This window comes from Eulemur rufifrons, chromosome 19 (genome assembly GCF_041146395.1).
Source record: "Eulemur rufifrons isolate Redbay chromosome 19, OSU_ERuf_1, whole genome shotgun sequence".
Lineage (NCBI taxonomy): Eukaryota > Metazoa > Chordata > Mammalia > Primates > Lemuridae > Eulemur > Eulemur rufifrons.
In genome coordinates this window covers 38797874-38823982 of record NC_091001.1, presented here as the reverse complement: position 1 = coordinate 38823982, position 26109 = coordinate 38797874, and the positions used below count along the sequence as shown (strand labels likewise).

The window sequence follows — 26109 nt, the reverse complement described above, 5'->3', positions numbered from 1 at the left end:
TGTTCAATAGCAGAGTAGGGTAACTCTAGTTACCATTAATCGATTGTACATTTCAAAATAGCTAGAAGAGAATAATTTGGATCTTTCTAGTGTAAAGATAAATAAGGTGATGGATATCCAAATTACTTTGATTTGATTATATTAATATATCAAATTATCACATATACCCTCAAAATATCGACATCTATTATGTATCAATAAAAAATAAATATTTAAAGAGTTATAAAAATATGAACCTCTTATTCAAACATATTTAGATTCATATTTTCCCAGTTTGATTTTTGTAGACATGAATTACCACAGAACTAGTCCTGTTTTTACGTTTTTTTCATTTGAAAAAAATAGCTAATCTTCTCTGTATCATTCAAATTTTAGTATTCGTGCTGCTGAAGCAAGCACGACCAAACTTTCACTTAAGATAATGGATATTTCCTTTATGGATAACGAATGAATGTTCCAATGACAAGAGCCTTTCGGTTAATAATTTGACTCTGTTGCTGTAGAGATTATTACCCATTCAGTTTTCTAGGGATTGTATCTTCCCTGTGCTTGTGATATGAGCACTTCAGGGGTATTTTGCTCATGAAGTGGTACGAAGAAAAGTCCAGATATCACCTTGCCTGAGTTAGTCATGCCTCTGTGTCATTTCATAGCTGTGGCCTCTCAGTGTGTGGCTCAGTGGGAGGCATTGCCTTGGACACCTATAGCTCTCATTCTAGCCCACAGCCTAGACGGACCTTAATACAGTCTGGTCTTTCCCAAAGCGGTCCATTAAAAAGGGGGAAGACTGCCAAGTTATATCTACTGCTGTATTAAGTTTAACTTCACCATTTCCTTTATCGATGGTTTTTCCTATTTGATTCTTTTATTATGAACACAGTAAATGGAACTGTTTGACTAGCTATTGTTTCTGCTTAGCAAAACATCACACCTACCATACTCAAAAACCGTGTTCAGACTGTAGGGAAGTGTGCAGACATATCTAAATGAGAGTAAATTTTGTTTGAAGGACATTTAAACAGTTAGGTTGAAATGCTCTGATACTAATGTTTAGATCACCAACGGTGGTAACTGAACATCAATAATTGAAGTTACATTTGCAGCTTTAAGATATGAAAACTCTAATGTCAATAAGTTTGTAGAAAAGACATTCGTAAGTCAACAGATAGCATTGCTAAATAAAATCCTGGCATACTGTGGTATCTAGTGACCAAGTTCTTTAAAATCTTTTACCAGTTGTACATTACTTTCAAAATATCCTTGCTATTTATGGCTGTATTGCTACTGATATCTAGAAAAAATACTTAAAAGTTGGCCTGTATTGAAACTAACAATTACTCATCTCTGTGATTAATTACCTTAAGGACATATGCAAACAGATATCAAAGGCTTCAGTGCACTTACTCATTCAGAAAATTTGCAGTTAGAAAAAACAAGCAAACAGAAAACCCCATTAGGGTTTATACCAAGATGTTAAGGAAGTTGACTGTATTAAAAAGGGGAGTTAAATTTATTTTAGTTCTCTCTTTTTCTGTTCTACAGGGAATATATATTATTTATGTAATAAAAAGGTTCTAAGAATTGCTGCCACTAGATTGTAATCAAATACATTTGTCACATGAGAATTCTTCCCATAGCAGTGTCTTAGCCTTGAAATCCCCAGAGGACAATTGTGCATTGACAGCTAACCTGGACATGCATAACCTGGATTTTTATCCCTTCTAGGGGCAGAAAGGTTCATGGTGTCCAGCGTCTCAGAGCTGGGCTGACTATTGTGGCATAAATGGTCTAATTCCACTTGTAAAATATGATTCTAGTTTCTTAGATTATTCCTTACTAAAGATAAAATCCCTAAAGGCACAATTCCAAGATAAAGGTATTCATGAAACTTTAATATTCTGTTAGATCAGTGCTACTTAAAGTGTGCAATGTAGATGGTATTGGTCTGTGACCTGTTTATCATCCATTCTCAATGAGATAAATAAGTGCAAAACTATTAAAGAGTTAGCCTTTGACCTAGTAACTTTATTTCTGTTGCATTTAACAGTAAAATATTTGGATTGCATTGTATGTACTATTTTCTAATAATTGATTTTTATTTTATTTTACAAACATGTCAATTCCTAACAGATTTGAAGGAAAAAAAAATAACTTTTTGTCACTACCTTAAACATTTTAAAAAAATGGATTAGAATAATTATCACATCAAAGCTACAGGCAAAGGAACAGTGAAGTGAAGTGAAGACATGTGTTCTGACATTTCAAATCAATTCACTAAAACAACAGGAAAAATTGTGCAAAAAGAGGTTTTTGGAATTTAGGGTTCTCATTTGTATGGGACAAGGCCCGTTGCTATTTTTGTGGTGCCTCTTGCCAAGATGCAAGAATAATGCTTGGCTTTATTTATTTAATGTTTCCAGGGCTCAGAGGATACAAAGAATCAAAAGGCTTTCCCCTGAAGATGTGGAGTCCATGAGGGACATTCTGACACGAAACATGTACCAAGTTCGACAAAGGGTGTGTATAAGCCATCTGCTTTGTCCCTATTGCCTGTCTTGGAAACAGTCCTACAGGAATGTGCTCTGGTTTACATTATCTTCTCTAAAGCAGCCTCTTGCTGAACATTTTTTCTCTGCTTAGTTTGGAGAACAGAAAGTTAATTGTCATGTTTCTGATGCCAAATTGGCACCTGTGGCATAAAAAGAGCTGCAAACCCAGTTTCTGTTTCTAGGGGGCAGGCTGCCCTAGCCCTGCAGCCGGTGCTTGGCAGAAGCAGCAGGTCTCCCTGCAGCACAGCTCCTCCCCCACAGAACAAACATGGCACCCGGACACTCATCACAGTGGAGTTGTCTCAGTTGTATTGACTATAACAGAGATTAGAACATTGAGGTAGTTTAGGTTAGAATATTAAGACTATAATGCTGAAAGCCTGAATAAAAGGAGACACCTTATTTCCCAATTTTGAAAATAGGTATGGAATCTATACTGGTCCTTGGGGACTTGTCCTAAGTGCATACCAAGAACATTTTGGGGTGCAATTGATGAATCTTTCGGAAGATTTGACTTAGCCAAATGATATTTAAACTTGTGTCATCTAACTAGGAGTTTTTTCAAGTTTGAGGATTCGATTGTCCATCCTAATTTTGGGGTATGATTATAAGTAAATTTATTGTGAGGGCCTTTGTTTTTGTGGCTTTGTCATAGATCATAGTCTTAATGGGACCAAAAACAGGTCATCTAGTCAAAGCTCCTCATTTTCAAATTTGACACTCCCTGGAGGTCTAGTGGTTAGGATTCAGCACTCTCTCTCTCTCTCTTTCTCATTTTCAAGTAGAAGATGCTTAGGTTAGTGATGTTGGTTATATGACTTGTTCAAGGTCACAAAATGAATCCAACTTGAGAACGCAGGTCTTCCGACCACCTACCCAGGGCTCTTTCCATGACTCCAGGCTTATAAAGTCAAATGAAAGTGAATGGTTTTGGCTTCCTGTTTCAGAAAGGTCAGTGATTAAGGGGCATGTCATTGGAAGGCTGTGCACCAGCTGAAGGACTATATAGGTCAGCATCAATCATAGCGTGCTTAGAGTAAATTCCATGGCATTCAAATCATTCCAAGTGAAACTGTTTCAGTAAAACTATCACATCCAGCCTGAGATAAACAGATAAGAACTTCCTGGTTTGAAGAATGTGGCTGGCTTAGTGAGGGCCAGGGCCCCACGGAGTTCAGCCATTTCTTTCTCCATGTTGATGAAGGTCGAGTTTAGGGAAAGGTCCAGAAAGGGAGCAAACATCCTAGGACTCCAGTCCGGTCTAAAATAAGGTCAACTGCTCATCCTTTTTTTTTTCTTCCTTAGATGCAGGCTTCCAGATAGCCTTCTTTCTTCTCTGTTTATAAGTGGCCCACTCAGTCTGCCCTCCAGAGTTCCCCCTTCTGGGCTCTGCAGTCTCTCTCTTCCTTGTTGTTCACAAATTTGAGCACGTGAGCCTCTTTTCATTGAACGGGTTTGTTGCTCAGCACCATGGGAGTCAAATGGGGAGAACATAATTAATGAACAGAGGATGTTTGGAAGGTTGTGAGGTGGCTCTTTGCCTCCACTTTGGCTACTTTGAGGGTGAAGCTCACCAGTCCTACCCCTCCTGCTCTTGCTTCCTAACCCAACTTTACAGAGGTCACAAGCCTCCTCTCTCCCACCATGGTCCTCTTGCTCTCTTGAAGGAAAAATCTACTGAAAATGCAACTCAGGACAACTATAGATCCTTCTATTTCTAGTGGACAATATATACTTTTGAGGAATGTCAAAAGGGGTGTGTATCCACCATCCAGGGCACTCTAGCCTGGGTGGCAGGTGCAGGCCTGGTGGTTGGGGCATTTCTCACTGACCATGTCTGGGAAGAGGCCACTTTGGGCATCAGGAGTCACTTCAGGGCAGGGCAGAATGAGTACAGGGTTTGACTCTGGTGATGCTAATACACAGTTGATCGGAAACTTGGGTCTGCTGGCTCTGGGTGCACTCCAGCCATTCCTGTTTGAAGTCCTGCCCCTCCACACACCCAGGACAGAATCTTCACAGGTAGGGAGGTTGAGGAACTGACCTCTGGAGGTTCTCAGTGGGACAACCACAGAGGAAGCTCTCTGGAACACAGGGGGGATAGAAATTGAGAAACATTCTTTCTAAACTTATAAGAAAAGAAACTGGCCTCCACCCAGACTCCCAGGATAGGTCACAGATTGACGGGCAGTTCCTGGGGTGGCCTAAGTGATAAAAGTCGCCCTCAGAATTTCTACATAATTTCAAAGGAGGAAAGCAAAATGTATTTAATTTCAGTTCCTTTCAGCAAATAGCAAATGAACATCTAGACTGGGCCACGCATCAGGAGCACTGCACTGAGTACGACAAAGTTCCTGCTCCCACAGGGCTCAAGGTGCAGCAGGAAACACAAGCTTTAAGCAGTAACCAACTCTTCCACTAAAGGGCAGAAATGAAGGGAGAAAAGGGAAAGGATTTGCATACATATTGCATGCCTAGAAGCTTCTATGCTCTCTGCAGGCAGGCAAAATAGAGAAGCACGTAGGTTATGGGATGTGAGGTGAAACAGAAGACCAACATCTAAGTGTTCCTTAAAGTACAGCCTCCCCCCAAGTCTAGGTGTAGGAAATTGCTACTAGTAATACATTGTATGTACACACACACACGTATACACACATAGATGTGCATACACGAACATGCACACACATGGAATTCAGTTTTACATGACTTTAACATTGAGAAAAAATTATAAAAGTTTATCTCCATATTCTTGATTCTTAATTGTTAATTTTTTGTGATAGTGTCAATTATCATTTTTAATATTGCAATGCATAAAATGCACTTAGCTTAAGGTCTATTATTAATGATGATAGATAAGAATCCATATTTCACACTGTCTTCAAAATTCAATTTTTGGGTCCAAATTCTTGTCAGATCAGTTAATTTTTCAAAAGTAGATTGATAAAGAGCTCTTCATAGGAAAAGCAGAAAGTCAGCTTTGCTGCTTCCTCTTTGTTCCCTTGGCCTTCGGCGTATGGCTTCCTTATGGACCTACTCTTAGACAACTAGGTATTTTGTGAGGATTCATGTAGTTAATAGAGCATGACAACCACAAATCTCCTTAACTGGACAAATACACCCTAAACCACAAATGGTAAGCTGAAAGCCACTGAAACCAATGAGAATACTGTTGTCAACCCTTGACCATGTATGGACCAGGTCAGGGCCCATGATAAATCCATAGATTAAGTACTAATAAAGCTTGATCTCTTTTGTATTTTTTGGATAAAAATCAGTAGAAATAGAAGTATTAGTATTTTCTTTACTCACCCCGTGGGTCTTCTCGTGGCACTCCTTGGAGCGTGTATCCCTCACCTAAGAGATACAGGGCCTGGAGGATGGAGTCTGCTCTTTGCAGGTTGTCCACAGCCTGGCCCTGGGCCCTCCTTGCCCCACCACGCTCCCCTTTTACCACACTTTAAATAAAGTACATACTTGGTTTTCCCGTGGTCACACACACATTCCCAGCTCTTTTGCAGTGTCCCTTCCTACAGCCCTAATTGGGTAACAGCTCATGTCTTAGCTCCTGTGTTCCCTTTTCCTGGAACTTATCCCCAGGATAGGACCCACTCATCTTGCACGACTCAGCTCAGTGCAATGAGCCTGTCCCATGCAAGACGCGATGAAGTGCCCTTTGTCTGTGTTCTGCAATTCCCTGATGACCCCAACATCTCATTACTTACCTAAGCACATAACCTTATATCCTTATTTCATTGACTCCCACAAGGGGACTGTAAGCCTTTTGAAGACCAGAATTCTAATTTTCTCCTTTCTTAATCCTGTGCCTGGCACATAAAACATTTGCTCTACTGCAGTCGAGCTCAGTTGCACTGACTGTCCCCATCAGAGCGTCCATCATCCGGGAGGGAGGGCACCGGCAGCACCTCTCCCATCACCCAGCAGGACTTTGGGGTTTATCAGAGTGCAGTGTGTCACCTACTGACCCCGGGAAACAGGGCACTCACTGGCGAACCTCGAGTGAGCAACAAGGGGAAGAAGAAATTCTAGTTAAGCCCTTTGTCATCTGTCTGAGGACTGACCCATGTTGGCCTATGGTCCAGGATGAGTTTTCACTGGCCTCGGATAAGGACAAGGAAGACATTTGTCATAAAGCTAAATTGATTCAATTTGAAGGACTATTTCATTAAATCCAAATCCCCAGGAACCACTGGCCTGGCATAAGAAACCTGACGTGGGAAAGAAAGTGAATATATGGAGCAGGCCAAGTCTGTGGGTATCTTGGGGGGACCGCTGCAAGGAAAATAGAGCAGAGGGGACGGGCTCCAGACACAGCTCTGCCCTGAGAGTGGTGACCTCAGGTCACAGAGTTTCTTCTCGGGGCTGAGGTTTGCAAACGCTCCGCGGAGCTCCAGGGCGCCTGCCTGCTCTAGCAGTGTCAGGTTCGTGATGTTTCCACAGCTGGAGAAGTCCTCGTGTAGTTGACATTCCGTTCTCTCTGCAGACCCTGTCCTACAACAAATACAACCTCAAACCCCAAACCAGTGAGAAGCAGGCTAAAGAGATTCTGATCCGCCGCCAGAACACCTTACGGGAAAGCACGAGGAAAGGCCACAGCCTGCCCTGGGGAAAGCCGGTATGCTGGGGACTGTGGGTGTGGACGGGACATTCCTTCAGTGTGCAGAGGTGTGTCACCTGGGAACTGAGCCTGTCCCTGTACGAGGTCTCCTCAGGTGAATGACCATCAATATTTAGACAAATAACACCCTCACTTTGTTGCTGGAGAGGTACAAAGGCAAGAGCGTGCAGGATGCCACGGCACCTCCTTCTCTGGGCCCTTCTCTGGCCGAGGTGTGTGCCCATGGGGTGCTGCTCTTAGGGGGTCAGGGACTGCTGCTCGCCCACTGGCATGTCAGCTGCCCCCGGCCTCAGTGGGGCTGTGGGAGTAACTTGGAGAGGTTGATAATGGGCATCTTTTCATGAGAGGGAAAGGAAATGCACATTAAAGACCAAAGGGTTCTGCTTTCTTGAAGCAGAAGTAACTGACAGCCAGTTAACCAAGCAAGGTGCTGCGGTACAGGGCTGTGTTCTTCATTGTGTTTGCCATAGGAAGCTCTTACTTGTAGTGGCTCATTCTGCTTTTTCTTTCTATTTGCTACTTACAGGCTGGCACCAAAAATATCCGCTACCTCTCCTTTCCCTACAGCACCCACAGCAATCCTCCGTCTGCGGGAAGAGACGTGAGGGCTGCTGAATCCACAGGTAAACGCGTGCTGCCTGCTCTGATTCTTGTCCTGTAAAGTCAGATGGCAAATATTTGAGGGTTTGTGGGCTGAGAGGCAAAATCAAGAACATTATGCAGTTTACTTATATGACGAGCAAATCAAGAAAACGACTTCTTTTATGAATGAAATTCAGAAATTTATTTATGGACATTGAAATTTGAATTTCATATAATTTTTACTTGTCACGAAATATCCTCTTTTAATTTTTTCAGCCATTTAAAATATGTACCAGCCATTTTTAGCTCACAGTCCATACAAAAAGAAGCAGCAGGCCAGGTATGGCCCAAGGGTCATAATTTGCTGATCCCTGTCTTGAAGAAATGTAATAAAAGGAGCACTTTATTGAAGTTGTGGTATTCGCCCACAGTTTAAATATGAGCAGAATTCTCCAAAGTTGGTTAAATTTTACTAAAATGATTTCATCAAATTTTACTGATTAAATTTTTCCCATTTAATATTTAATTCTTAAGTAGGATTCTTGGAATTATTGAAACTGCTTATTATTCTAATAAAAGCCAACTTATTATTTTAAAAATGTGTGTACAAAATTATTTTCTATTAACAAAAGGTGACTTGTAATATATACAATATGCCATGCTATCTCTTTTGATTTTCCTAATTTTTTAAGTTTTAAAATCACATTGGAAATTCAAGGAAAGTAAACCAGATGATTTTATAATTAAATCTTTAAAGAGTAAATGTAACTATTCTTTAAAATGCAACTTTTTTTCTGATTTAAAAACATGCTTGAAGCAAAATCAAAATCAACCTGTAGAGAAAAGCATGAAAAAGAAAGTTTAAAGTACATGAAAATCCAACACCCAGAAAAAATCTCCATCTCCATAGGCAATTTTGGCAAACATCCTTCTATAATTCTTTTCACACCTGCCTAACCTGTATATTACCCATACCTGATACTTCCCCCAGAAAAATCACAAAAACAGCATCATATTATACATAAAATCAAAGTATATTCATATTTTTGTAATTTTTATAAATTGCTCAGCTCACTCAACAATGGCATAGATTTACATGGAAATAGATATGAATCTAATACTTGTTTTAATGAGTAAATAATAGTCAATTATATAGAAGTACCATGGCTTATTTAGCTAATTCCTAATTAATAAATACTTAAGGTATTTTTAATTTTTAATAAATATAAGCAATGATATGTAGTAAGCACCCCTGGATCACTAGTGATCGAGTTTTACACAAATAACCAATTATTTGCTAAGTATATTTTCCTGGAAGTGAAATTTTGTGGTCAAAAATCACATATATTTAAGTTTTTACCTATATTGCCAAAATGCTATGTGTAAAAGTTATCCCAGAAATTTGCACTCACACCAATAGTCTGTAAGAACGGTCTTTTCCCAAAATGTTTACCATTTCTGAGCTGTTGTCAAAGTTTTGAGTAATCTATGATATGATAGCACAAAATTTATATACCTGTTTCATTTTCATATGAATCTCTTTTATTTTTAGTGAGGTTGAACATCTTTCATATTTTGAAGACAACTGTATTTCTTTTGGGGAATTTTCTGTTTCTTCCTTTGCCCATTTTTTTCTATTTGGTTGTTGATTTTCTTTAAATGAATTTGAACAACTTTTTATAACAAGGATATCACCCAACCATTTTCTCTCCTATTTGTTGCCAATGATTTTTCCTCAAGTTTCACATTTATGTTTTAGTGTTCAAATATATTTGCCCTTCAGAAATTTGTTATTAAATCTCATCTGTCTTCCACAGAAAAATTAAAAAATGATTCACTCAATTTTTTTCAGTGAGAATTGTAGTTGTTTAATTTGCCCATTTAAATTGCAACCCATCCGAGACTTATCAGTGTGTAAGGCTTAAGACCAGGATGCACTTCAGGTTGTTTGCAAATGGCTATGCTCCTGTTCCACTACCATCTTGTCCTCCAACATGAAATGTCACCTTTTTTGTACTAAAGTCATTTATCCTGGAGAGGGTTTTGGACTCTCTATTCTATTTGTTGATCTAGTCCTCAATTCCCACAACACAATCTAGTAACTAGTGTTATTCTATATTGTCAGTGAGCTATTCCACAAACAAAAAAACAAGAGAATACCAGATAGACATAGGGTGTAAGATATATTAATTTTTAAAGAAATCTTCCTGGTAAGAATAATCTGGCACACTTCTTGTTGTTTGAGTGACTAGAAAATGAGAAGGTGTCACAGTTATTTCCTACAAGATGAACATCAATACTGCACAACTGTGGTAGCAGGAGATGACCCTGGAGCAGCCTCACCTGAGCACTAACATACAGTCTTAAACAAGCATTATAAATGAAATACAGCAGAACATTAAGGGAATAATACACCTTGCAAAGTGAGGTTTATTCCAGAAGGTGAGGGTTGTTTAACATTTGCAAATGTATTTACAGTATTTCCCTGGTTGCAGGATCCTACCATTTCAATAGATGCCCTCACAAAAGGGCATCTCACTCAAACTTTCCCTAAAACCCAAAAAATGCCAGGAAAGCATATATAAGACCTATATGAAGAAAAAATAAAATTCTACTTCTCCACATTGTTGTTTGCTGTCTGTAAAGGGGATAATGTTGGCATCTCCCACATACAATTGTATTATCTGGAGTGAGGCCAGTCACATACAAACAGGTACCTGCACAAACAGGACACATGAAGTTGTTAGAACAGGATCTGGAACCAAGTAGATGTGCAGGAAATATTAGTCATTGCCACTTTTGAGGGGCATTAAAGACATCTTAACATGCATAGCTATAGGTGTTCTTGGAAAGGAAGACAGCGCTTTAACATATCAGTTCTATGAATTAATCTAGACTTGGAATGAAATGTTTCCCAATGATTTTTTTTTCTTTAAAATGTGCTCAACTGGTTCTGAATTTCATCTAGGTGAGCAAAGAGTATAGATAAATTAGAAGTCTGAGAAGGAAAAGTAATGAACTGGCACTTGTATTACCAGTTATCCTTAGAAAGTTTTAAAGAATTATAACGATCGGGGTGAGACTGAGATAACCCTTAGTGTGCACCAAGGCAAAACTGATGGTAAGAATCCACCTTCTCTTCAAACCTGAAGTCTTTTTGCGGCAGAATAAGGTCATAGAATACCTGGAGGAGCTCTGCGGGGGACCACAGAGGGTCTCGTTCCACCGGCAGTCCGTGGCCAACCAGCCTGAGCCTCAGAGAACCTGTCCCTTCCTAGCTGCCCCCTCGCCTTCCGGGGTCAGGACTTCCCTTGCTCTGAATGTCTGGGAACTTCATGCTGGTTTGGGGGACTCCACATGCTTTTCCAAGGCTCCTTTGCCTGTGGGGTCACTTGGTGTTATAATTAAAAGGTCTCACCTCAAACCCCTTCTATGTCCGGAGGCTGCTTAAAATCCGTGTGGATGGGGGGAGATGAAAAAGCTCTGGGGTTGAATGGTGGTGACGATTGCACAACGATGTGAATGCATTTAATGCCACTGAACTGTAAGCTCGTGTGGGTTGTGTCAGGTAGTTCATCATCACCTGTGTGTTTGGCTCTGCCCTGCCCCGAGCAGAAGCACTTTCCGTATTTCGCCTTCCGCCCCAGGGTGCCCACGTCCAGAAGTTAACCATGTCAGGCAGGTACAAGGTAAAAGATCAAATAATCAGGTTTTGCTGTGTGCTCTCCCTGTAGCTGTGCTTCCTGGATGCTCACCTGGTGGAGGGTTGTACAAAGAAGGAAAAGCCAGTTCTCACCCTTCCTCTTTCCTCCTTCCCACTTTCTAGCCAACTTCTCCCTCACATGTTGGGCAGATCTAGTCACTTGAGTAAAACCTTGCAGGTCTCGTGCCCAAGCCTCTTCCTAGTGCTTGGATCCCACTTTATAGCACCCCAGAAGGTGGTCAGGAGATCGTGGCTAGAATGTGTCTCCTGATCGGGAGCTCACACTCCAGAGGAATGGTCCCACCTGGAGAAGGAGCAGGGTTTGGGGGGCAGAAGCCCCCAGGCTGTTGTTTTCTTAGGTAGTGCTCCAAGCACCAAAGGATCAAGAGGAACTCCGGCCCCAGCCTCATCGTAGAGGCAAGTCATGGGAAAAAATTGACATGTATAGTAATTAATGTTTTCTCTATTGAAAGTGGTTGATTCCCCTCTCAACTTCCAAGCTTCTCAGGTCACATTTTGGAAAAACATTATTGGACAGGATATTTTAAGATTTTTTGGCGTCCTATATTCTGAACACAATTTGTCAAGTGTCAATCTTTTGGGCACATTCGTTCTAGCTGTGGGTTTTTGTTTTCTTTGGTTTTTTTTTTTTTTTTTTAGGAGGAAGTAGAGAGTGGAAGAGAGAACATGGCTTTCCAATTCAAATATAAATGTCTGAAAATTCCTAAATTCTCAGGAGAATATTTGAAGGGAAAATAAATTTATAAGGTCAAAACTTTGAGGAAATGAGAATAAATGAGATATGTGAAATATATGCCTTTGAAGACGTGTGCACATTGAAGTAGGGAAAAGGCAAGGCGTTAGGCCTGGGTTAGGGTTACATAGTGGAGAGCAGGCATTACGTAGACACTGAGGACTCCTCCTGTCAAGATGTGGCCCTGCCCACCTGCGCATGGCATATGCAAAGAAGGATTTGCAGCTGGACAGGCTCTGCTCTAACTCCAGTCCTTTCTCGGCCAGCCGTGTGATATTGAACATCACTTAACCTTGTGAAACCTCAGCCACTTTACTTACGAAGCGAGGGCCATAATTTTACTCATCTCAAAGGGCCATAAGGAGGATTCAATGGGATGATATATGTAAAATGATTAGCACAGTGACAGGCACTTAGTAAGTTCTCAATGGATGGAAGTTCCCACTGTGATCTTTGCCATCAGGTGACAGCCACATCTGTTCACCAGCTTACTCCTGAAAGGAGAGCATCCAGTCACTCCCTGGTCTCTGCTGTGGCTCCTTCGTAACCCCATTTCTCCAAGATTGGCTTTTTCAAAGTAAAAGAAATGAAATTCAGAGGTAATGCTTTCTGGTAACGATCGATTTAAAAACAAACCAAGATAAAACCAATCCCATGCACATATGGCCATACCATGTAACCTTCCGTTTAGCATTGGCTTTGGACAAGGCAAAGCATATTTATGCCCCATGGTCTATGTCTCTGAACAATTGATCTGATTTTGTAAAAAGACACTACCTTACTTACCTGGGGAAAACTGGCTTGATACACAGTTTTCCACGCATTTCCATTTATTTGTAACATTGCACTTATGGCTTCTATGCTCCTGTGCACTTGGGGTAGTGACTTAGGAAAGGGAAAATCATGCAGATAAGAGCTGGACCATCACAGGGAGAGCTTTGCTTCACTCTGGGTTCTTGCCATCTGGATACTAGAGGTAACTCTAACCTTACGTCTTGTTTTTTGCCCTTCTTGTCATGATGTTTTCCTAGATGATGACAGCAGTGATCCAGGAGTCCTGTCCATCAAATTCAGCACACCCTCTCGGGTTTCGTCACTTCAGAGAAGAGGACAGACACAAGAAGTCATCCCGATGAGGAGACTGCACAGAGGAGGAAAGCCATTCAACTTCGGTTATCAAAGAAATGCAAGCCACGAAGAGGACGTGGGAGCAGGCAGGAGGGCAGCTTTAGGGCCTAAACCACTGTTTTACACAGTGGACGAGGAGTATGAATCTGGAGGGGAGAGTGAGGAAGAGTCCTCAGCAGTTGGGTCCAGATGGACAGCAGACCACGGACACAGCGGGGAACACCACAAATCCCACAGTCCTTTGCTCCGAAGAAAATAGTGTTACTGTTTCTGTTTTTCAACAGTCCCTCTCCCTATTATTGTGAAAGGAAGATTTTCGGAGTTCAGAAGAGAGCTGTTGAGTTCGCTTTTTTGGCGGTATTAGATATGTATCTACGGGAGGCAGGAAGATTTTTCAGAAGGCTGGGAGCAGACTCGCGGGCTGTGCCATGTTCTTAGTTGGTGTACCTTTGCAGGTGAAGTCCCTGGCAGTGGGAGAAGTTAATCACCCCAGGGATTAGTCACTAAGAATTCCTAAGAACTCTCTATCAAGAATGATCCAGTCATATACTGAGATACAGGCGTCACTGGTCAGTAATTCACATGGACTATTTGCATGTGCAGCTTGTAATCCAATTAGACCCAAATAGAGCTTTGAAGCCACATGCAAAACCCTGTGTTTACAGACAAGGATGCCTTGTCCAAGGTCTCAAGAGTTTATAGTCTGCCCTCACTCTTAAGTCAATGCATTTGATTTGGATTTTGATATTCAACATGCAATAATTGTTTCAACAGAGAGAAAAAAATTGTTATAACATTGCTATATTTAATCAGTAGCAATGATAGATGTGATACACACTATAGGATTAATCTGTGAACCATGGGCTTACAGTATGTTTTATAATTGGAATATTTATTTAAAACACAAATATTAGAAACAAAACAGCCATAAACATAGTTTAATAGCAATGATATGGACAACAGATAATCATTAGATGTGTGTTTGTAGGGTGTGATATTTTGCCCTAGGATTTGAAACTATTTTCCAATTTAATTTTCCATCCTCCTCGTCCTCAAATTTGACCTTGAATCTCACACTCCAGCTCTCCAATTTTATGAGACTACTTTATCTTTCCTCCCTCCTTCCCTTCTCTTCCACCTTCCTTCTCTTCTGCCTGGCCTGTGGGTTAACAAACATTATTAAGTGTTATTTATTATGCCAAATGACTAACCTAGGATACCCAGTTAACCAAATATCCTTTTTCCATTACTATTTTGGGCATCTCTACCATCCCCAACTGATGTAATCTTCTGCATCTTTAGAGGCCACGATCAAATGCACCTTGCTCCCTGGACCTGCCTCAAACCCCTGTCTTATCCCTCGGTGCCGCCATAGCCCTTTGGATGTGCCGCGGAACTTGTCTGTGAATTACACTTATGCATGTACATGTAGGTCTATTCTGGTGGTCTGTGGCCTGAGGACAGGGAGGATAGTTTGTTCATTTTATCCATTTATCCATTGTAGTTTTTTATCTCATTGCTTTACCTTTTTTGTATTTTTTGGCTCGTATCAATTTTTTCTCTTATCAGTTGTCATAGTGCCTTGTACAGGATAGATTATTTATCTATATCACTCAGATTCCTGCTGCAGTGGCAGAAATGGCCACCAAAGAAGCCCATTTTCTTCTTCCGAATCTGAAATATAATGCTGCTTCTAAATTGCCCAAATATCTTGATTTTAATAAAAATGATATGATACCGAATAATAGTACTCAGCCCAAAGGGATAGAAGCACATATAAAACTCAGGGATCTCTGTTTCTTTCTTTCTGTTTAAACAAACAAGCAATCAAAAGCAACAGAAAAATCTTTATTCCCCATGAGAGGGAGGCAGTGAGTCATCCTTAAACCGCAGATAGAGATACAGCCACGGGAAAGAGTCATCAGAATTTGCCTTTCCTGTGCCAGAAGTAAAAGTGATTCTTGAGAGCTGAAGAGTGCTATGTCCCTTGCGGGATTCTATCCACATGATAACAGAAATCCAAATTGCGAGGGCCCCTTCCCAGAGCAGCCAGCAAGGCCTAAGGATTAGTGGAATCCACTCTGCAACGCTGGTGCCATTAAGGTGAGGGGAGGTAGGATTTAGAAGAGTAGATTGGAACTTTCCCCTTTAGTTGGTAGAAGCCACATGGAATTGTTTTCCCTGAAGACATTTGTTCATCTAAACACTGGTTGGCCATGGCTACCCAAGCCTGGAAAGTGGCCCTGAGCTCCTGCCTGAAATGTGTGGCAGGTGCAGGGCCTCAGTGACCCTGGTGGCTCTGTGGGAATTGGAGAGCTGACAGCCAAAATGGCACCTTTATTTGATCATCCAGTATTGTTTCAAAATACAGCATGATCTGATCTCCCCTCCATGCTCTCCTGAGCGGCAGCCCACTTTGAAAATTGGTTGAGTGTACAGCAGGTACCCAGGAATGCTGTGATTATCTATTTCATGTGATAAATTTTTCCAGCAGGCACCAAGCAGAGAGACAGAAGGAGTTTCATCTTAGGTGTAGAAGAAGGCTGGTTCTTGTTCCCTACTCACCTCTGGGAGGAAACGAAATTGCATAAGGATTCCTGTCCTAGGTCTGTCTTCTGGTTCACTAAGCAGTCACTATTCTCTGCTAATAGACCCAAAGAATCTCTCTTTTATCTTCAACCTCAAAAAATTAGATGCACAACACACAACATCCCAATTTCCTTCTATGAGTTTTTGTTTTGTTTTTAACTTTCTGAAAGCTATTTATATTGTTAGCCTGAAGGGTCTTGGGTCTCAGTGAATCCTGAAGTTGAGTAAAGTAACATTTTATGTTTCCCATACAGCAGCCTTCCACCTTAAAGGTTTTCCACATGTTTTCTGGTGTTTGAGATAGATATGGCAGACACGCTGATTCATCCTTCTCTGACGTGATGCTGTGGGCACCTCCCTGTCTTTAGTCTACCTGATAAAGGAAAAAGTGGCCACAGGCAGGAACCTGCTCTGACAAATTGGAGAAGGAGATTCTGGACACTATGATGCTTCCTTTTTTCTTTTCTTTCTCTCATGCAGGCTGTATACTTCTATGCCTCTCTTCTTAGAAAAAGCTAAAGGGTCATAAGAGGTAGAGCTGGAATTACCACCCGATTTCCATGATAGAATTACCATTCCTATCAAGAGCTGGCTCCCAAGGCAGGTGTGCAGGCAGAATTCAAGTCTTCCCTGAAGTCTTGATTTCCTCCTGCAGAGAAGCACCCTGAGCACGTCCTCCCTTGCCAGGATTCCTGCCCCTCTGACCATTTAGATTTCAAATAAATACAGTCAGTTCAGAGCTCAGGCTCTGAAATCAGGCCACTTTTAGCTGTGAGACTTTGGGCAAGACAATTATCATTTTTAAGCTGAAATCTACCAATTGAAAAAGAGGATAATAATTTTGTCTACCTCATAGAATGATTGTGAGAATGAAATGAGATAATATATGTAAATTCTTAGCTTAGTGTTTGTTTTAGAGTAAGAGCTTGATCACTATCAGCTATCATTATTTAGGCTAAAGTATATGTATTTATGAAAGAGGATATGCATTGATTTAATTACATGAGGAGTGTAAATACGTGACACTGAGACTTTTCCAAGAGTTAGTTCGATTGGCAGAAGAAAGGATGTGACAGAAATAGAGAACAGTACCAACTTTATTCTACTTCTAACTGGATGTGTCTCTATCCAGAGTCCATCAATCAAGAGCAAAACCAAACATGAAGTCTGGATGTGGATTCACATTGATCAATCTCATCTTGCTTGTTTTTGTGTCCTTACCTTAAATTACAGGAATATTGCTTCTTTTTGCTTTTCTTTCTATATTTTTTCTTTTGCGACTGTTACCCTGGTGTGCAATTCTAATCATGGTTTGTTCTCAAAGAGACCATGAATGTATAGACGCTGACTCTGCGTATCATGACAGGCAGACAGCAAGAAAAGGGAAAACTTTCCTTTGTTGGGTAAAAACTCAATGGAGTTTAACTCCTCAACTTAGAATTTATTTTCTGTAAGAGATTTTTCTCTCTAAAAAAGTGATTCCTTTAACTTATGAATATTAACAAAAGAGATAAGTGTTTAAGCATTTTCAGTATGGAAAAAAACAGTTTCTAATATGTTTCCTAACACTCCAAATTAGGCAAAGTAATTTTTTTATATATATAAGTGAATATGTTGGTGTTTAAGGTTTTTGCAAGTATATTTTATTCACAAATAAAATGGCGTCTTATGGTTTTTAATTTTTTCCCTGATTAAACTCTGTCAAGTATCTTCTTTCTAACCCCTCCTGAGAAAACCCAGCAGTGCAGACAGAGCACTTCCTTCTAGGACACCAGTCACTGTTAATTGTTAATGGGGCCAGAAGCCACGGAAAATAAAAGGGATGCCCGCATCGGTGCTAGCCACTCCTGTAATTAGCAAGTGATGTGCCCTTTCATCTGTGCACACTAATAGATTTAATAAATTCTTTTTCTTTCTGAGACTCTAATGAGCTTCCAAGCCAGGGGTACGCAAGTAAGTATGACAGGTTAGAAATCAAAATTTCCGTTGCCTAGCCTCCTTCACGTTAAGGTTTAGTCAACAAACCACACTGTGAACCGAACCAAGACAGTTACTGCTGTAAGTTTCCAGACATCGTAATACAGATCTCAAGTCAAAATATACGGTCCTAAAATCAAGGTATTTACTCTGTGTTCTAAAAAATTAATCTTGAATAAGATAGTCAACACTTATAGAAGGCTTACCATATGCCAGGCACTATTCAAAATGCTTTTCATATGTTGATGTTAGTTTCAGCCTATCTTAAATGAAGGGAAACAAGTTAAAAGAGGTTAAACAATGGGCCCAAGGTCTCTCTACTTCCAAGGAAGACCTTAGACATTGGGTCCACCTTGGTTCATAATCTCCTTCTTGAGTAGAATTGGTAATTTAATGAGTGACTCAGATCTACACAAAGTTTTTTCTCACTTGGGAAAGATCCAATAGGAAGAAGCAGAGAAGCTCCATCTTGCTAAAAAAGAACTTTGCTTTAAAGTGGACAAATAAATACGAAAGAAGATGTTGTCATTTTGAAAATCTGTTTTTATAAACTTAATGCATGATCTACAAATTAGGTGAAAAACAAGACTGATAATTTGAGTCATTCAGGTTTTTTTTGTTTTTTTTTTTGAGGATTCATTAGATGTTTTGTGTGTGACTTCAAATTGAGGTTCTTTTTGAATTTCAATTATATATTGTTTCCAAAGAACTTTTTTCTTGGTTCCCGAATAAGTTCTTGGCTAGACAATCTCCATAGCCCTCAGCAGCACTGAAACAATGAACTGTGCTATTTACTTATGATGGAAATGTGAACCAACAATTCCACTGAGAAAAAAAAATGAAAGAGGATAAGGAGATAACTTTGACTATTGAAGCATTCATATATTTCAAAAGGAACTTATATTCTTGGCAAGCACTATTGAAAATACACTCTGTGCTAAGCATTTTACTAAGAACTCCATATAAACATTTTAAAAATTTGATGCCCATATCGATCTTATGAAGTGGTTATTATGATTGTTTCCCCCATTTTACAGATGAAGAAACTGAGTGTTAGGGAAGTTTTCGCCAAGGACACACAGCTAGTAAATGGTGCTATCTTTTAAAGCTGACAGATTCCAAAACAACTATCTCTATCCACTACGATGTAGTAATACCCTCATAGCAGTTCTAGAGAATACACTATGCGTGTGTACACACACACACACACACACACACACTCTTTGCCACTATCCTTTGAATTCTAAAGATTACTTTTACCAAACTGGGTACAATTTAGGTCTTTTTGATCCACTCCTGCCACTACTCCACGATTCCTTTCCATTTTACTTAATGCTAATTCACACGAACAGTCGTTATGGGCAAGTCATTCAGGAGTTTGCATCTTTGGTTAAGCATAATGAAGGGAGAGCATGAGTTATGCTTTAATTAAATTTTATTTCAATATTATTATTTCCATTGAATCTTATCTTTCAGCTAGTGAAATACTAGAAATAGAGCCAGTTAGAAACTTTTAAAATAAGGAGTCACCTAGCACCATGGCCTTGGACCAGTTTAAAAGGAAGGAAGGCCCCATGGTGTTTCATTTATTTTGTTTCCTTACAGGAATTTTTCTGGGTAACTAAGAGCAAGTGAAACTCCGACTCTGGGTTTCGCTGGTGTATTATTTCACCCGTGAAGGCCCTTGTTTTGAGTCTGTGCTTGTCCTGGACCTGGTTCAGGAGGCAGCTCTGTTATCTAACTGTGCCATCTTTAAAAGGGGTTGCGTATGTGGGAGGAGGCGTGGATGTCACCAAAGTTCTAAATGGAAAGATTAAAAAAAAAATAAGTCACAAAGAGGAAAGGAAGATAAATGTTCTGTCCTCCAAAAAGGGATATTCTTAAAAAGAGACGACGAAAGGACAGATCCTCACCCAAGGACACACCCCGGGAAAGTCACACAGAGCAGGGCAGTACAAACCAGCAGTCTTTGGGAAAACAATGCCTGCCCTACCCCACCCACACCCTTGGAGCTGAATTTCAAGTTCTGAATTTAGACAATGCAGCTGGAATTTCTGCAGTGTCACTCCCCAACACATGGAGTTTCAGGCATGAAACATTTTTACTCTCTGGTAAAAAATATTTGGACAAATATTACAAGAATGAAAGTGAAAATTTAAAAAGTAAACTACATGGATGGCAAATTTGGGTAATTAAATTCTTCCAGGTGAAAGGAGCAGAAAATAAGATATTTTCTGACATGAGGGTTAGTTTCATAATGACTTGAGGAGGTAGGGTATATTTGTTGGAAGCAAAAAAAAAAAACTATTGTGATTAAATCACAAAACTAAGCTCTTCCTGGTATTTAGGGTGAGCTTGGGAAACTTTCATATATAGGAAGCTAATTTTACATTTGATAAATTATTTGCAAGGTTTAGTGTGTTTCCCAGTGTTCTCTATAAGACCGCTTTGAATTCCATACATAAAGAAAGTCCTGGAAAAAGGTCGCATTAATGTGTCCTAATAAGTTCTAAGATCTAAATATCTTAGAGCAGTGGTTAAATCTTGGCTTAGCACTGCAGGGTCAGTTCTTGCAGGTTTCTGAACTGTCTCCAAGATTGGAGTGAGTGTCCTTTGCCTCGCAGTAGACACGTCTCCAGTAGACATTAGCCTTCTCCTCCTCGGGCAGAGGAGCATATAAGGCTGCAGAATCAGCAGGTGTGGGTGGAATACTAACTCCATCACGCAGCAGTTGTGTGATACTGCCCAAGCCCTTTACCCTCTGATGTCAGTTCCATATCACTAAGCTGGGAATAATGACATCCACTCCACCTACCTCATGAAGTGGTTGTAAGACTTGAATAAGGTCAAGAGTTTAGCAAACTCTTAACTATAGAGCGCTGGATCTATTTTGAACAAACAGAAAATTTTTGTGCCTATGAAAGAACTTAAGGGGGAAGTACAAGTGGTTGAGAGCCGGTGTACAAGAGTAAAACAGACCTGAACTTGAAGTGGTTTTGTACAATGTTACTTGGGCAATTTTCTTAACCCCTCCAAGCCTTAGCAGAGTGTTTGACATACAGTTAATGCACAATAAACTTTAGCTATTACCACAGTGATAGTTTTAGATGGTTTTGTGGTTTAAGGAATGTTAAAGAAAAAATTACCCAACGGTATCTGTTGAAGCACGGTAAGGAAGACTTTATTCGGGACCATCATGCTAGATGTAGAGGCCACTGCCATGGGATTTTGCAGTGGGGAGCAGAGAGGGATTGGGCTTAACTCTGAATACAGTATGAGCGAGTGGGAATTTATAGCTGAGGAGCAGGATGGAAGTAACTGGATGGAAAATTACTGAAAAACATCAGCTGTAAAGGGGAATCTGGTTAAACTGATCTAACAGGATTCTTTCTTGCTGAAGACAGGCCAGGGTGTTCAGACATCCAGAGGGGTAGTTCTTGCTAAACTGACCTAGCAGGGTTCTTTGCTAAAACAGATTTTACAAGGAAGTGCACAGATGGATCTAGGAGAAGGTGCAGCCTGACTGAGGATTGCTCAAGAAAGAATCTTTGTAAGGAGTGGGCTATGGAGTCACACTGCCTAGGTCCTGTGAAAAGATATTCTTTTTAAAAAGATAAATCATGCCTCTCAAATATAAAATGAACAATTGTCAAAGATTATATTAAACTCATTCATTAATAAGGGAACCAAGGCAATGTTTTAACCGGTGCGAAGAAAAATTCAAAATACTATGTAGCAGCCAGAAATGCTAACATGGACTTATAAATAGATGCAAAACAAGCTGTTTGCACGGGAGGAGGGGAAATCAAAAATTGCCTCTCCACCTCACAGAATCCATTTGCATGTCAATGTACAAAAATTATTTGCAATGCTAACAGTTTCCTATAATTTTTAGAGTTGTCATTAGCTGAAAGACAACAAAATAATTGAAAGACAATGAAAGCCTAAAACAACGGTGGATGGAGCAGATTAAAGTTAATGCAGAAATTAGAGAAAGTGAAATTTTTGTGCACCCTCATGTTGTGAATTTAAATTTCACTTTCGTTAAAACTGACAGGAAATACTACTACCCCAGAAAATTCCACTTCCCCTGGCAAAGGGAATAAGCTTCATCCAGGTTATTACCTTGTGTTCAGTTTTGCGTCTCATTCAAATTGGACTCCTTTGTCTTGTGCTCTCAATAGATTTGCCACTTAAAGAATCCACTTAGTATCCTGATCCATCTGATTCTTAGGAATCTAAGATCAGCAGTGGTCTTCATTTAATTGTTACAAATATCTTGGGATACAGTTCATTTTAGTTGTCTGCTTAAATACCCTTCTTACCCCATGAATTGTTTTTATGGTTGCTTTTAAGCTACTCCCAACTTTTGCAAAGCTGTCCTAAAATCAAGGGAAAGTTTTTCTTTCCATTATTCAGACTGTTCATTTTGATGTGTTGGCAATAGGGTTAGTTTGGGTGTGTCATTGGCATGGTATCAAATTACAGCTTTGTAGCATACAAACCATGGGACCTTAGACGAGTTACCATAACTCTTCGAACCTTTACTGATCTTTATTTATTTTATTGATCTATAAAATGGGGCAATAATATTAACTCCTCAAATAAAATAATTCATGTAAAACCCCAGGCATGGCATTTATTAAGCACTAATGAAAAATACATGTCTACCCTACCCTCTGTCTCTAAAGAGTCTGTGTGTATGTGTATGTATGTGTGACAGACAGAGAGAGGGAGAAAAAGAGAGAGCAGGAAACTAAGGCACTAACAATATTTTCTTTGTGTAACTGGTTGACAGATTTCTGAGCTCTTCCTTGAATGAGATTCCGTATGTGCCTCTTTGCCCTGTTGAGATTGGATGTGGACTAGGAAAGGAAGGCAGACACGGACAGTTGTCCCTACATTTCCTAATGAGAGATTGCTATTTAATTGTCGACAGCACTGAAAAAACTGTATCAGTATTGCTCTGATTGTCTTTAATATCTTTCAAGACAAAACACAAACAAAATCAGTTGTTTAGCATCAGGCAACACGTGACGACACTTAAGGGAAATCACTGCCACTGGCCTGCTGTTCTCCCTGAGTGCACATGGAGCTGGTGATCTGCCTAAGTGCACACGGGTCTAGTGATCCGCCTGAGTACACATGGAGTTGGGGACTTGTCTGAGTGCACGTGGACCTAGTGATCTGCCTGCCTGTGGTGTATGTCTGTCCTCTCATGGTCACACAGCTCCCAGCTCTGAGTTACTTGGCTTCAGTTGACCTATATTTTTTCTATGGTTTGTTATAATTTCTTTGTGGTTGCCAGGATTAAAAGAAAAACGTTCTAATATGGGAACTTACAATGTATATACAATGTATATACAAGTAGCAAGAAGAATATAATTAACACTCATATATCCATCATGAGCTTCAGTAAGTACTATGTCATGGTCAATCTTAATTTCAGCTACACCCACACTTGTCCCTATACCCCCCAGACAACGTTGATAGAAATGATCAGACATCACATCAAGTTGTCTGTAAATATTTCAATATTTGTCATTAAAGATAGTAACAGTGATATTTTGAAGATCAAGTTAAAGCAAAAAGCTGTTAGCACTTTACATAAAGATTGACAAAAATTTGACTAGAGAATTAATAAAAGTCTGAGGTTTGAAATAATAAATAATTAGTGTTTACTCTTTTTCAGGATATATTTGATACATACAGATAATGTGTAAATTATAATTTACCATGTGTAAATTATAAAGCAAAACAGTAAAAGAAGCATACATGAACCTACAACCTATTTGAAGAGCTAGAATAATCATTTTATCAATGAATGTGTTCTTTCTTTGTCCCAACTTTCTGCCTCTCCATTCTTCCCTGTGGTCATCAATATCTTAAATATTACATTTATTATTTTATGTTTATCTGTCAATTTCCATATTATACATTGCTCCATTTTGTTCATTTCAGACTTAAAAATGTTATTATGCTAGATATGCTCTTTTAAAACTGACATTTGTTCAGTATATTGTGTTTCTAAGATTCATCTATGTCATTGTATTTGGCTACAGTTCTTTCATTTTTTTACTGCTGCATAATATTTCACTCTGACAATATACTACTGCCTATCTATTCTACATAGAAGTTATATAATATTCTCTAAGAAAAGTTTCTAAAAATATAATTGCTGAACCATAGACTATGTGAACTGCAAAATCTAAATGAAAATACCAAATAGTATACCAGTTTACATTACTACCAGAAGTGTGTTTATGTTCTTATTATTTTACATTTATATTATTATTTGGTATAATTGGACATTTTTCCCCCTAAGAAATGGTGTAAAAGATATCTTGGAGAAAATGATAAAACATTTTTGGAAGATATTAATGAAGACCCAATTGAAGAGAGAGGAGGGGTAGAAAGACTCAACATAATAAAGTAGTGAAATATTTACAGATAAATTGATGTGATTTTTAATAAAGATATTAATTCTTCCAAATGAATCTATATATTTAATAACATTTAAATTGAAATTTTCACAGGTCTGATATGGAGTTTGTGAAGATGATTTTTAAATTTATATTAAAGTATTTTATATTAAAGTATATATTAATTTTATATATAAAGTATAATTTTATATATAAAGTATAATTTATATATAAAGTATAAATTTAATATAAATTAAAAAAATTTATATTAAAGTATTATATTAAAAATAAACAAGACACTCCTGTAGAAGAAGAAGTTTTGAGAGGGACTAGTTATTCCATATCTCAAGTCTTTTTATAAATCTATACTAGCTAAGAGAGTGTAGCACTGGGAAGAGATAGATACAATGACCAGTAGTTCTACTATTGTAGAACTACTGTTATAATGTTATACTACCAGTAGTATAACAACAACAAAGACTCTGGAAATGGACTCACATGCATATGAAATGTACTTTTAAATAATTCAGTAGACATTGTACATTTCTGGGAATTAATCAAGAAATGATGAAACAACTGGCCACTCATCAGGAAAAAAATTGTATTGTCACCTTTCATCACACATAAAAACAAATTTCTGATGAATTTAATACTTAAATATGATAATATGGCAGACTTTGGGTTATTGTCTCATCAAAAATTACTACTAGAGGACATATCTTTTAAGCTTCTAAAAAGCATCATTAAGCAAGAAAATAAAAAATACCTGGGCCAGAATGTAAATGAAAGTGGGGATCCAGAGAAGAAAGAGCAATGAAGCTAGCTGTCATCTGAAACATATTTGGCAAGTCAGGTGAAATTAACTTATATTTAATGACCTTGTAGGGCTCACTCAAGTATGAGTTACTAGGAGATCTTTTCCCCTGTAAAACTGGGATGCCATAATTCACCCTTAACGTTCCAGATAGACCTGAGAGGGCCACTGTTACTTCTGGCTGTCTTGAAGTTCCTGCATGAGCAGGAAATAAAGGCTAAGGCAGATGTATTAAACTGCCTGAGCATTGAAGGCATGAGACAACAAACACAGAGAGCCACTGGAAGGCTTATTGGCTTAATGCATTTAAGGAAGTCTCTGATGAATCCTTAGCTGACTACTAAGCTAACAGAGCAGAGACTTCAGTGCCTACACACTATAGAAAATATGGACTTTACCTGATAAATCCAGCAAAGTCACCAAACAAGTGACCCCCCCACCAAAAAATAAATAAATAAATAAATAAAATAAAATAAAGCAAAAATAAAAATACAACAACAAAAAATCCCTTGCTGGGAGGTAGGATGATTTTCAAGTTACTGCATTATGCCATCTAAAATGTCTGGTTTTCATTAAGAAACAGGAAAATATAGCTCACAGTGGAGAAATAAAGCAGTTTATCAAAACTGCCCCTGAGAAGGCTGTAAAGATAGGTTTACTAAACAAAGACTTTAGCTGTTAAAAATATGTTTTAAAAATTAAAATAAAAAACATACGTAGAGAATTAAAGGAAAGTGTGGTAATGTTATATCATCAAATACAAACTAATTAATAAAGCAACAGAAATAATTTTTTTAAAAGAAGGAAATAGAAATTCTGGAGTTGAAAAGTACAATATCTGAAATAAAAATTCACTGGAGAGGATCAACAGCAGATTTGAGCTTTCAGAAGAATCAATAAACTTGCAGATAAGTCACTAGAGATTGTCCAGTCTGATTAACAAAAAGAAAAAAAG

At 39.0% G+C, this 26109-nt stretch overlaps 1 protein-coding gene across 1 annotated transcript in view; it reads left to right on the top strand.

The window, feature by feature from the left end:
- The window catches only part of SLC9A4 (solute carrier family 9 member A4), a 58548-nt gene extending 44937 nt beyond the window's left edge, over positions 1 to 13611 (top strand). Inside the window, exons 9-12 of the mRNA XM_069494832.1 lie at positions 2421 to 2517; positions 7051 to 7182; positions 7712 to 7808; positions 13256 to 13611. Coding sequence (XP_069350933.1) covers positions 2421 to 2517; positions 7051 to 7182; positions 7712 to 7808; positions 13256 to 13611 — 682 coding nt within the window. The remainder of the gene's footprint in view (positions 1 to 2420; positions 2518 to 7050; positions 7183 to 7711; positions 7809 to 13255) is intronic.
- Positions 13612 to 26109: the final 12498 nt, after the last annotated feature.